At 44.2% G+C, this 14,052-nt stretch overlaps 1 protein-coding gene across 3 annotated transcripts in view; it reads right to left on the reverse strand.

Moving 5' to 3' along the window:
- Positions 1 to 14,052, reverse strand: part of VPS53 (VPS53 subunit of GARP complex) — a 136,107-nt gene that overhangs the window by 112,005 nt on the left and 10,050 nt on the right. For all 3 annotated transcript variants that reach the window (XM_041000211.1, XM_041000210.1, XM_041000212.1), the window contains exons 3-4: positions 9,368 to 9,417; positions 7,012 to 7,078 (exon numbers count right to left, since the gene is read on the reverse strand). In XM_041000211.1, the coding sequence (XP_040856145.1) occupies positions 7,012 to 7,078; positions 9,368 to 9,417 (117 nt within the window). The remainder of the gene's footprint in view (positions 1 to 7,011; positions 7,079 to 9,367; positions 9,418 to 14,052) is intronic.

The following is a 14,052-nucleotide window of genomic DNA, read 5'->3' on the forward strand; positions in this document are numbered from 1 at the left end:
CAACCAGCTCCCTGCTTGTGACCTGGGAAAGCAGTGGAGGACGGCCCAAAGCCTTGGGATCCTGCACCCACATGGAGACCTGGAAGAAGTTCTTGGCTCCTGGCTTCGGATTGGCACAGCACTGCCCGTTGCAGTCATTTGTGGATTTAATCATCGGACAGAAGATATTTCTGTCTCTCTTCTCTCTCTATATATATGATTTTGCAATAAAAATAAATAATACAAATAATAACACTAGCATCCCATCCAGGTGCCAAGCAACCAAGGCTGAACATTCCCTTTGATTCAACGTCTCAAGTAAAGGAAGGTCAACTGTGACCTTGGCACCACAGGTCGAAGAATGATGGCGAGCCCTTCCCACAGACTGTGCTCGGTCCTTTCCAGGCCTTACAAATTTCTGAAGCTTAGTGTTCTCTATAGGCATTCTCAAGATTTTAAAAAATAAAACAGGGGTCAGTACCATGACACAGCAGGCTAAGCCTCCATCTGTGGTGCTGGCACTCTATACAGGCACTGTTTCATATCCCAGCTGCTCTACTTCCCATCCAGCTCCCTGCCTGTGGCCTGGGAAAGCAGTCCAGCATGGGCCAAAGCCTTGGGACCCTGCACCTGTGTGGGAGACCCGGAAGAAGCTCCTGGCTTCAGATCAGCTTAGCTCTGGCTGTTGGGGCCACTTGGGGAGTGAACCAGCGAATGGAAGATCTTTTCTGTATATTTCCTCTCTGTACATCTGCCTTTCCAATAAATAAAACTAATACTAATACTAAAACTAATACTAATACTACTAATAAAATAAATCTTAAAAAAAAAAAACACCAAAACTGTGTAGCCATAAGGCTATATTTTAAAAAGAAAGATTTAGGTGTTTTCTGAGCCTGGTACTTTTATCAAAGGGGGAATGAGAATAGAAAGCCTGTAACTAAACCAACGGCAGGCAGGCAGCACAGTGGGAGCTCATCTCCATCTAACTTTCCACCTGCAACTTACATGGAAACAGAGAAGACAAGCCTGACAAATTCACTATTGACAAAATAGCCAGGGTGTCATGATTCTGACAGGTCTCAACGGGCTGGGCCAATCCCATCAAACACGGCAGGAAGAGATGAAGCAAGAGACACACACAGTCTGGCACTTCATTTGGAAGAATCTTGTGGGCAAAAGAGGAAGAGAAAGTTTAAATGAAGTTCATATGAAAAAAGACCTGAGGCAATGGAGCAAAATCTTGACCCACAGATGTGTTTTGTTTGGCCTACGCAGTGTTGGTGAAGGATACGAAGCCAACATTTAAAAACTGGGAGAGTCACATGAAGTCTGGATTTCTGGATTCTTTTGAAAAAAAACTGATAGCTCTGACAACTCCATGTCTGCACTGAAACTGACAGTTGTCAAACTGATCTGTGGCTGTTCCCTTTGGAGAGGACATGCATTCTCCCAGTGGATATCTGTGGATGCAACCCCGGATGCTTGACCTGATTACTTGTTTGGCTCTCTGGTCATCTGTTTGCACTCTTGATGCAGGGACGATTTCAGGTGACTGCCAACTCAGTAAAAGCCAATAGTGTGATGTGCCTTTCAAAAGTTTCACCAGCAGGGGACAGTGGGACAGTGGCATGGCACAGTGGGCTAAGCTTCCACTTGCAGTGCTAGCATTCCTGCATCCCAGACTCAGGCACCTGTTCCAAGTCCTGGCTGCTATATTTCCCATCCAGCAACAGAGAATGGCTTAAGTGCTTGGGTCCCTGCACATAAGTAGAAGACCCCAAAGAGGCTCCTGGCTCCTGAATTTGGACTATCTCAGTCCTAACCATTGTGATCATTTAAGGAGGGAGCCAGAGATAGAAAATTCTCTCTCTTTTTCTCTCTATAATTCTTTCAAATACAAAATAAATTAAAAAAAAAATTTTTTTACTAGATCAAAGGTGATGGAAGAACAATGTTTAAAGCACAAGACGTTCAAATTTTGCAAACTGGACAACTTACAGAATCTAGAAAAATCAGAAATCTTCTTTGCAGAAATGTGTATCCATACAAGAATGTACAATTAATTTCAGGGAGACTTTTTGTACCACCTGCCAGTTCCCAAGCTAATGAATCCAGCCCACACCAAAGGGGTGAACGGTCCAGCACAGTACGCTCATACACATGTACCCACCCCTGGGAACTGCATCTGAAGAGGGATGCTGAGAGACTGCCATCCAGAACATGGTAACCGGCAAGACAAAAAGGTCTGGAAATTATATCATGAAGATGGAGAAATGAAGAATGGTCCGACCAGAGGGGGAAAAAATAACATTTAGAAAGAAACATAATACTTATTTTAAACTTCAGGAGCTATAATAAGGGAAAAGTATTAGGATTACATTGGTCCAACTGGCAGAACTCAGATCAACCAGAAGTCACAATGAGGTCAAAGTTACTAGCCCAGTCCAAGAAGGAAGTTTGTTACTACTGAAGTTGTACCAAACTGGGATACCTTGCCCTGTGGACCGCAGAAGTAATAGGAATGGAAGCTCAGAGATGTTATACAAGGCTTCCTGAACTGGGCAGAAGGCTGTATTATACCTACGTACCATTTTTTTTCCAATTCAGCATTTTGGGGAGAGTTTTTCCAATTCAAAGCTGGCGAGTACAAGTCTCTTCCCCTCCCAACCTTCTTCTTGCTCTGAACAAAGAACCAGCAGCACCGCAGCCAAGCTCCGCCCATGAGACAGAAACCCCAGGGCTGAGCCACTCTTGGTGATTCAGCACTTACTAGGGAGCAGTCAAGGTGTGGTCACTCCAAAATTCTTCCTCTAATTTCCTTTTCTTCCCTCCTTCCCACTGCAGACAGAGAAGTTTAATTTGCAAAGTTGCTAGGTGAACATAGAAAGAGGGGGAAAGAGATAATCACCTTCTGGGAGAGAGCCGGAGATGGGGTGCCTCTTGAAAGGAGAAAGGCGGGGATACCGTGTTGGCCTCTTTCTACCTTCCTTCCAGCTGTCCAGTTTAATTCTTGGGAAGCTGTATATATTTGTATAGCCTATGGTATGATGGGCTGTGTTAAACTGAATTCATCTACAAAGTTTCAAAAATGTGGGCATTTGGGTCCAGCGCCATGGCCTAGTGGCTAGAGTCCTCACCATGCATGCACCAGGATCCAATATGGGCGCTGGTTCGTGTCCCAGCTGCTTCACTTCCCATCCAGCTCCCTGCTTGTTGCCTGCAAAAGCAGTCAAGGATGGCCCAAAGTTTTGGGATCCTGCACCCATGTGGGAGACCTGGAGGAAGTTCCTGGCTCCTGGCTCCGGACTGGCGCAGCACTGGCCGTTGTGGTCACTTGAGGAGTGATTCATCGGACGGAAGATCTTCTTCTATCTCTCCTCCTCTCTGTATAGCTGACTTTGTAATAAAAATACATAAATCTTTTTTTTTTTAAGTGGGCATTTAATGAAAGGTTCTGGCTGATGACTTCAGCAGATAAAAAGAGGGAGCTCTCAGTGCCTACTAACTTTTCAACAGCATCACAATTGGGTGAGAAGGGACCGCTGTCCAGACCAACTCAAGCTGCCATCCCCTCTCCGCCGCCACCAGGAGGGGCCAACAAGCCACGACTCCCACAACGTTCAGCAGAGTGCTAAGCAAGCAGAGGGTACCGCAAAAATTTTAAGAAACAACTTTCCCATGTTTTCCAGTTCTGAAGTATCCCCTCTCTCAACCAAGTAATTTCTGAGTCAGATACATGGCTTTCCAAAAAAGAACTTTTTTGTTTAAAAATGTGTTTTAAGATATATTGAGGGGCTGGTCAAAGCCTCCTCCACTAGCACCAATACCCCATATAGACAATTGTTCGTGTCCTAGCTGCTCCACTTCTGATCCAGCTCCCTGCTTGTGGCCTGGGAGAAAGCAGAGGATAGATACGCTGGCTACGCACTAAAAACTTTCCCCTTGCCTATGCAGATTAAAAAGCACATCCGTTTGGGCTGATGGTGAGCAAGGCTTCCTTCTGTCTGTCCTGCCACTTTCCTGTTGAGTACTCGTCAGAAGGTCGAGAAACTCCCAAGGCACACTTTTCCTGTGTTCCAGGGAAAAGGGTGACATGGGGCCTCTTGATTTATAAACTCAGTATTTTGGAACATCCATAATTCTCCCAAGTAAGTGCCAGTCAAATAGTCACTCCCTTCAGCAAGCCACCAGCAGCCAGCCAAGGCTGCAGAGGAAAGCTTTCATCTCTACAAGGTGACAAGGACAGGACCCAAAAGCTCTCTGGAAGGAAAAGAAAAAAAAAAAGCCACTTCAGTTTGCATTACAAACTGTTGGAAAAGACAGATGGCAGGGATGACAGGAAAAGCAATTATTTCTTCTGGGTTTCCTTTCTGTCTGGGTTCTAAGGAGACGAATACAAAATTCCATCACAGATTGAAATGCTATCTAAACATTCTTGAGAATGTGGTCTCGCTCTCTGAAATATGACCTGCTCTGCTACAGCAACCTGTAACCTATTAATACGCGGAGGTGGGGGACCCCGACGTTCCTGCAGCCTGTCTGGCCGGGCTTGACAATCCCAAGCTGCCACTTGGTGACCCGCAGATCGGAACGTAAATAACTGCAAGACAGGGATCCACGGGACGTGACCCAAGGAGGAGTCCTCCTGCATGATTCACCGCCATTTCACATTCTTGGGATTGTAAAAACCTGAGACTTTCCTCAGTATTTGAAAGTGTCTGGTGTGCTGCTCAAAATGAAGGCTGAATCACACAGAAAGTTATGTTATCATTCCAAACTATAGTAAACTGGGGCTAACCATGCACCAATCAAGCTTTAAACCAATTTAAAGGAGGCCACACAGTAATCAAAATGCTCTGATACAGTAAATGACTTTTACAGTGATCAAGCCATCTTAGAGACCAAACACTCAACACAGGTGAGTATGATGTCGTTTTGCATGTAGTTTGGTGTCTTACACATAGGTAAGAAACACACAGCTGGGCCTGGCGGTGTGGCCTAGCAGCTGAAGTCCTCGCCTTGAATGCGCTGGGATCTCATATGGGCGCCAGTTCTAATCCTGGCAGCTCCACTTCCCATCCAGCTCCCTGCTTGTGGCCTGGGAAAGCAGTTGAGGATGGCCCAAAGCTTTGGGACCCTGCAACCCACATGGGAGACCTGGAGGAAGTTCCTGGCTCCTGGTTTTGGATCGGCATAGCACTGGCCGTTGAGGCCACTTGGGGAGTGAATCATCAGACAGAAGATCTTCCTCTGTGTCTCTCCTCCTTTCTGTATATCTCACTTTGCAATTAAAAAAAAAAAATAAGTCTATATTTAAAAAAAAAAAAAAGAAGCACACAGTTTTGTCAAGGAGCTTAGAATTAGCTAAGGGGACAGGATGATAAGTCAAGGGGAAAAATACAAGCCCAGGACTATGGGGTTTAAAGGCAGAGATCACCCATCTGAGAGGACACTGGAGCCATCTGGGGCATGCAAAACAGAGGAGTTTTAAGTCACCAACAGTTCCGAAATTGATTCCTTTGGCATATGCACATGAGGTAAATAGAGTCCCACAAAAGTAGCTGCAATTGAGGTGCCCTAAAACCAGTGAACTTTTGAAATACAGCTATCAAGAGAAAGAAAGGAAGAAGAAAATACTTCAACATAGTAAGTATGAGTGGGGCCAGAGCTGCGGCATAGCAAGTTAATATGGGCACTGGGTAAAGTCCTGGCTGCTTCACTTCTGACTGGGAACCAGGAACTACATCCAGGTCTTCCTGGATGATAGCCCAATTTCTTGGGCTATCGCTCCTGCAAAGTGTACATTATCAAGAAGCTGAAATCGGGAGCTGGAGCTGGGAAGCGCACTCAGCCACTCTTACACAGGATGCAGGCGTCCGAACTGTGGCTTAACAGCTAGGCCAGTCACTCTGTATTACGTCACAGAGCCCCATTTCCGGGGTCTCATCTGCCAGCCACATAGCACTTCCTGGGGAACCCTAACAGACAAAAACACACAGTAAGAACGAGGTACCCTGTGAGAGACCAGGAAACAGGACTCGACTCATGGATCTAACAGATTGACAAAGAAACACTGATGATGACAACAACAGGACTACTAGGAGGGGAAGTACAGGCAGTCATGAGCTCAGGAGAGGAAACTGGATAAAATTGAAAACATCGAAGAAAGAGGCTCGGGCCACCCTGAGCCACCAGCGGTGGGAAGAGGCCTACTGAAGACCAGTGGAATCCTCCAGGGATGATACTCCCCTTTTCTTCACCCCAAATCTAGACAGCAGAACACTGTCATAAACTAACTATACTAAAATATGTCCAGGAGAACAAATAATAGAACAGAAGATATTACAATGTCACCCTTGACCTAGCTGAATTGGTACTGAAAAGGGAAAAGATGACTAAAAAAGGCACACTCAGCATTTCTGTTAGGATAGCAATTTCTGAAATATGATGCCTCAACAGAGGAACAGATTCTGAAAGAAAAGGAAAATGGTTAACGGATACCAGATGGCCCTGGTTACTGAAGCACAGCTCCTTCCCACATGCTCTCTCCCCGCTTTGTTCCCTTCCAACAGCCTTCCTTAGCGGGACCCAAACAGAACTGTAGGTCTCCCCAAACAAATCTACACTGCACACAAAGACAGGTGTGAGGAACCATTGCTCTCTCAGATGACTATCTTTTGTAGCAACAAAGGAAAAGTCAAACCCTAACAACAAAACAGTAATCTTATTTAGCCACGAGTTACAAAGAAAGGAGGCCATGGGAGATGCCTGACACTTTAGTTCTCTCATTTGGCTCTGCAGATCTGCCCGCCCATAACCCTGGGTGATCCTGGGTTCACAACCCAGGGCTGGCCTGGATAGCCCACACTCTTGCTATGAGAAGGTAAGTCCGTGTGTTTTCTGCTGTAACTGGGACAGATCAGTAAAAAAGTGCTTGGCAAGAAGGCAGATCAGCAGCATGGTCACCTGGCCATGAGTCATGAGGACAACAGGGGAGTGTAATTTAACACAGAGAAATCGGTTACTTACCTGCCTGCCATCCTGCCCCACATTTGTCTGACCTCTCACAACAGTTCGAATATTGTCATCCAGTCTCCTAGGAAAACAGTGGGAGAATACAAATCATTCAAATTGTCTTTACAAAGTTAGTAAACTGTGCATGAACCTCTGTGGACTACACCTACTTACGCAGAAAAACCAAAGTCTGAACGATAAGAGGAAAGATTGGGGCCCAACCCACAGCAGGCAGCAACAACACTGCCATCAGACCAGAGCAGACCAGTAAGTTGTATGTTTCAAAAAAGGGCTCGAAGAGGAAAGCACCCTCCCTGCCCTCTGCCAGTGTGGCAGCTTAGTGGCTAGAGTCCTTGCTTTGCATGTGCCAGGATCCAGTGTGGGTACCAGTTCAAGTTCCAGCTGCTCCACTTCCCATCCAGCTCCCTGCTTATGGCCTGGAAAAGCAGTCGAGGACGGCCCAAAGCTTTGGGAACCTGCACCCATGTGGAAGACCTAGAGGAGACTCCTGGCTCCTGGCTTCAGACGGGCCCAGCTCTGTTGTGGCTACCTGGGGAGTGAACCAGTGGATGGAAGCTCTTCCTCTCTGTATCACTGTCTTTCCAATAAAATTAGATAAATCTTAAAAAAAAAAAAAAAAAAGCCTCGGTTCACAATAATCCTCAGTACCCCAGGAGGAAACAAACCTGTGGAGCTTCTCATGGAGTCAATCAGGAATAACACCAAGCTGTAGAAACTACCAGAACAGATCAGGAATTAAAATTGCCCCACACCATATGCCTCCCTCAGTAACTTCCTCAGAGACCTGAAGAGGGACAAGGAGCCAGGGCGATGGCCAAAGTCAGTGTTTCCCCTCTGGTCTCTGACCACACAGTCCAGGGGTTGGACAGGCCCTTGCTCCTGGCTCCTCAACCAAAGCCACTTACACCAGTAAGACTCCACCACTCACTTGACAAATCCACTTAGAGTATGGAGGGAACAGAGTAGAAAACAGTAGTTAGCCGGTGGGTTGGTTTGGGTTTGTTGTTGTTGCTGCTGCTGCTGTTTGATCGTAGGGGATTTCCATTTCTGTCCCCCTGAACGCGTTAGTGGTGTCTGCTGGGACCGTCCCAGCTAAGGTCTGCCGCAGCGAAAGGAAGCTTTTCTGTGCTTCCTACGGCACAGTGGAACAGTGTGTTCCTACAGTTAAAGCTATCTCACTGGAAGACACAGTGATGTGCAAAACAAAAACAAAAACACCAAAAAAACCCGCAACTTCCTGAATTCAAAAGTAATGCCTTTCCTTATCAAAAGTTAAAAACAAATAAAAATCCCTCATAATTGTTTCTGAAGTAATGACCTGTTTCTATAATCAGCAGATCCTTAGTACTAATCATGTGCTGAAACTAGAAATCTAAATGCAGACAAGCAGCTACTGGGCGAGAAGGACACCTGATGACCAGCCTGGACAATGACATCCTGCTCTAGCTGCCATGTGTAGTACTGGGTCATTACCCAAAGCCAAGGCAGACGTGACACTGTCAGCTGGGATGTAAACAAGGCAAGACATGTGTACATCCCTTTATCTAGACCTTGGGGACACAGAAAACAAAGCAATATTCACGAGGGATAGAAAAACATTTTTCAAACAAATGTATTTGCCAGCTGAATCTGAGCTGCTGCCATAAAGACAGAAAGGACAGGGATGGTTCATTCACATCCCAGCACAAACGTACAGAACAGCAGCGAGGGGCCCGGCACCACGATCGATCAGCTAATCCTCCACCGCGCAGTGCCAGCATCCGACATGGACACTGCTTCAAGTCAGCTGCGCCGCCAGCTCTCTGCGAGCCAGCTGGGAAGGCAGCGCAGGACGGCCCCATGCCTGGGACCCTGCACCTTCACAGGAGAACTGGAAGAAGCCCCTGTCTTCAGATCAGATTAGATCAGTTCCCGCTGTTGCAGCCTTTTAAGGAGGGAAGCAGTAGATGGAGGATTTTTCTATCTTTCCTTCCCTCTGTAAATCTGACTCTCCAATAAAAATAAATAAATCTTAAAAAAAAAAAAGCAGCAAGTAGATACAGTAAAAACAAACAAACAAAAAAAACACTTAAAGAATCTTTTGTCCCCTTTTGTAATTAGCTGTACCTGCTTTAAATAAATTCTACCTGTTATAGCTTCTTTCCCTTTGTACAAGTTAATTGCTGACTAGTCAAAGAATCAAGTCTCTCACCAAAATGCTCATATGGAAACTTAGAAAAAAAATCATTATTTTCCTAAAAGCTACCATCTACAGAAAACCTGACAGTCCGAAGTCCTCACAAACATAAAATATGATTTAGGATGTGATAAATTAAATCAACAATACAAAAATCACATTGTATTTACTTACCTGATTTTCAGGCGAATTTTGTTCACAACTTCATCTATGTTTGCCAGAGACTACAAGAAAAAAAGAAAATTCCCAGCTGTCACTTCACTTCATGAAACTTTTTTTTAAACAAGGAAATGACAAGCTATATAGGCTATTTTTTAAAAATTTTTTTTAAAGATTTATTTTTTTTTAAAGATTTATTTTTATTATTTTTTTATTGGAAAGGCGGATATACAGAGAGGAGAGACAGAGAGGAAGATCTTCCGCCCGATGATTCACTCCCCAAGTGACCACAACGGCCGATGCTATGCCGATCCGAAGCCAGGAGCCTCTTCCAGGTCTCCCATGCGGGTGCAGGTTCCCAAAGCTTTGGGCTGTCCTTGACTGCCTTCCCAGGCCACAGGCAGGGAGCTGGATGGGAAGTGGGGTTGCCGGGATTAGAACTGGCGCCCATATGGGATCCCGGGCGTGCAAGGCGAGGACTTTAACCACTGCGCCACCGTGCTGGGCCCTATATAGGCTACTTATAAAAATCTTTAAAAAAAAAAAATTGAATTACATGATATGATATGATTTTGACTTTTTTTAAAAAAAGAAGAAACCAGTAGTTGGCAGCTATTGCCAAATGCGGCCCAGCCCTCACTCTTCATACACGAAGTCTTGTTGGGATCCGGCCATGAGGATATATGAGGTGTATGCTGCTGCTGCTTGTACTGGAGCTACAGTGACAGAGCTTGGTAGTCTGACAGGCACAGGATGGTCCACAAAACCTACATTTAAAAATAATTTAAGCATGTTTCTCTGTGTAACAGATTTATTTATTTGAAAGATAGGGTTACAGAGGGAGGGAGAGAGGCATAGGGAAAGCAGAGCAGCAAGAGGTACAGTGGCTCAGCAGCTAAATCCTCGCCTTGCATGTGCTGGGATAATACGGGCACCGGGTTGTGTCCTGACTGCTCCACTTCCCTGCTTGTATCCTGGGAAAGCAGAGGAGAACGTCCATAAGCCTGGGTATCCTGTGCCCGCCTGGGAGACCCGGGAGAAGCTCCTGGCTCCTGGCTTCAGATTTGCTCAGCCCCCGCTATTGTAGCCACTTAGGGAATAAACCAGCGGACAGAAGATTGCTGTCTCTCCTTCTCTCTGTAAATCTTCCTTTCCAATAAAAATAAATAAACTTTTAAATAAATAAACAAATAAAAGAAAGTGGACCAATTAGAACTCGAACCTGCATCCACATTGGATGCTGACCCTGTACAATGGTGGATTAATGCACAATGCCACTGCAATGGCCCCTTATTATTGTTAATATCTGTGTTATTATATTGTATTTTGTATTCTTGTTGTATTATAATAATTAAGGTTTTGTATTATTCTTATTATTTGAACCTTTATAAAGTTCTGCTGACCCCAGATATACAAGATTGTGACAGATCCACACAATACAGTAACATATAAAAACACTGAAAAGGGACTGGTGCAGCACACTGTGGGTTAAGCCACTGCCTATAACCCAGAATACCATAGGAGCTCCACAGTGCAACCTGGCTGATTCACTTCAGATCCAGTTCCCTGCTGACACGCTTGGGAAAGCAGTGAAAGATGGTGCAGGATGGGGAGTCAATCAGTGAATGAAGGATCTTTTTCTCTGTCTCCCCCTCTAACTCTGCCTTACAATTAAATGAAAATAAATCTTAAAAAAAAAAAACTGATAAATCTAGCATGTTCCATGAAAAAAAAAAAAAAACAGACGTAAGAGCACATTCTACATGATTTTTCTGATGTACTTCAGAAACCAGGTGAACCAAACGCCAGGACAGTGGTTCTTTGCTGAGGCAGTGCCAGGGAGTGGTGAGAAAGTCCTTCCAAAGGTGTCTAACTAATGTTTTAGTTCTCCATATGGCTTGTGTTATTTGTGAAAATTCAGTTTTACACTTAAGATTAGTGTAGATTTCTATATTATGTTATACTTTTAAAAATAAATACACTTATTCATTTGTTTTACATTAAAAATTATCTAAGAGGTCAAGAGGGAGAGAGACAGTGAGCCTGTACGACAGTTGAGTTCGCCTGAGTCCATGGCAGGCCAGGGTGAGGGCAGGGACCTGCAGCTAGGCACCAGAGCTCATCTGGTGGCAGCCAGTTGTCTGAGTCATTCCCTGGTTCCTCCCAGGCTATGTCATAGCAGCATGTTAGAGCCAGGAACTGGAGTCAGGAACTGAGCCCACATACTCTGATGTAGGGTGGAGGAATCCTAGACAGTGTCTTAATTACCAGGCCTAATATATATACGTATGTATGTATATAAATATATCCATCAAAAAAAAAAGTCTGGATGGATACAGCCATATAAGGGTAATTCAAAAAGTTTGTGGAAAATACATATTATGAAAAAAAGTATGAGTGCATTGAAAATTTTTTTACCAAAATCACTTTTTAAAACTTAATAATAATTATTTTTTTGAAAGGCATAGAAATAAAGGCTGATTCACTTCCCTAATGTCCATATTGCACCCTGGACCAAAGCAGAGGAGCCAACAATTCAATCCGGGTCTCCCAAGTGGGTGGCCAGGAACCCATCACCTGAGCCACCATCACGGCCTTCCAGGAGTTGCATTAGCCAAGAGTGGAGGCAGACATCAAACCTAGATATTCTGATATGGGAAGAGTGTCATAACCAGCATCTTAACCAGAAGGCCAAATGCCCGTTAAACTTATATTTTAATTCCACTGGACTTTAGAAGTACTTTCATAGTAGTTATAATCTTTATTAATCTATGAAATCAATATTGCTAGTTAAAATCAGCAACTAAAATCCATGAAGAATTTCAAATTTTTAGTCTTTCTGCCTATTGGTATTTTCTACTTATTCCACATAGACTATACACTACTGCAGTAATTAAATATATATATATATATATATATTTTTTTTTAAGATGATGACAAAGCCATTAAAAGACCACATCAGGGAATTCATGAGAAAATGTGAGGAAATGGTACCCTCTAGTGGAGGAGAAGAGGTACAATTTCACAGCACCATTTTAACTCAAGTTTAACTTTTCAAACACAATTTTATGAAATTCACTCTCTGTGTCTCAATAAATATTTCCCTGAAGAAATAATTGGGGATGGTACAGGAAGTGTGGTTATAAATTTATTCTGCTAAGAAGGAGGCTGGGGCCCTCAGGAGCAGTTCTAGTAAGAGAAAGTGATCAGGAGTATTTGAGAAGTCCCACTGGGCCATTCAACCTCATCACCACTCTGAGGAAGTCAGTGGTTATTGAGGACCTTCAGAAATCTGAGACCAGACTAAAGTAACAATCATGTTCCAAAAGAGAAGCTGATTTAAATTAGCAACCCAATTCAGTTGGATTCAGCCCAACCCAATTCTGTCAAGTCTTTTACTTTAAAACCGAACTGGGCGGCCCAACACAATAGCTTAGTGACAAAAGTCCTTGCCTTGCAATTTGCATCCCGGCAACCCTGCTTCCCATCAAGCTCCCTGCTTGTGGCCTGGGAAAGCACTCGAGGACGGCCCAAAGCCTTGGGACCCTGGATCCATGTGGGAGACCCAGGAGAAACTCCTGGCTCCAGGCTTTGGAATGGTGCAGCTCTGGCCATTGTGGCCAATTTGGGAGTGAACCAGCAGATGGAAGATCTTTCTCTCTGCTTCTCCTTCTCTCTGTATATCTGACTTTTGAATAATAATAAATGAATCTTAAAAAAAAAAAAGGAAGTTATGTCTCTTAATCCTGTCGGCCCTATGAGACATCACCAACTCCTTTACCTTAGAATGGTCAGACGGCTTACATAAGCAGCACTGCTGGATGTGGGGCTGGTCTGTCTGCATTCAAGGCCTCGGCATTTCCCCACTGTGCCATGCTACCTCACAATGCAGTGGGTCTCCTTTATGTTTCTAAGTTTAAATAATTCATTTGAAAAGCAGAGACATGGACACAGACAGATAACTTCCATGTGCTACTTCTCAAAGGGGTTGGGCCAAGCTGAAGCTGGGAAATTGGAATTTAGTCCAGTGTCCCACGTGGGTGACAGGGAGACAAAGGCTTGAGCCATCCTCTGTGGCCTCCTCATATGTGCATGAGCAGGAAGCTGGCTGGATTGGACGTGGAGCTGGAACTCCGACCCAGACACTCTGATGTGGATGGAGGCGGGCCAGGCAAGGTCTTAACTGCTATGCTAAACACTGATTCCTGCAATGGCTCTCAAGCTTTTATGTAGCCCCAAACACAACATGCTCCTTCCTGGGAGTCAGTGCTGGGTACAGCAGGCAGCCCTCCTGAGGCTGAGGCTGCCAACTAGGATGGGGGAAAGCCTCAGAGGAATTCAAATTAGCCATGCTAAGTGGAATCACCCAACTAATGTAGCTGTAATAAGGCTGTGTAGTTTTAATTTTAAAATGTTTTAATTACTGAAAAGCATCTTGTGAGTTTAATGACAATCCAGGCTGATTGTAGAGCATAATTCACAGTACACTTCCAGGAGCTGTAATCATTATGGCATTTTTGCATCAGTAAGTTGCCCTTTATGTTTCTTCCTATGAAAATATATTACTTTCTAATAATAAAAAGAAAAAATATATATGACTTTCTAAAATCAAGTAGATGATAAGCAATTTGGATCCTGGGTTTTTTTTTTTAATTTAATGATACAGATCCACAGCATTTGGTGATGGTGTTGTTAAACAT

Source organism: Ochotona curzoniae, unplaced genomic scaffold (genome assembly GCF_017591425.1).
Source record: "Ochotona curzoniae isolate NIBS_2020 unplaced genomic scaffold, NIBS_Ocur_1.0 scaffold_2453, whole genome shotgun sequence".
NCBI classification, from domain to species: Eukaryota; Metazoa; Chordata; class Mammalia; order Lagomorpha; family Ochotonidae; genus Ochotona; species Ochotona curzoniae.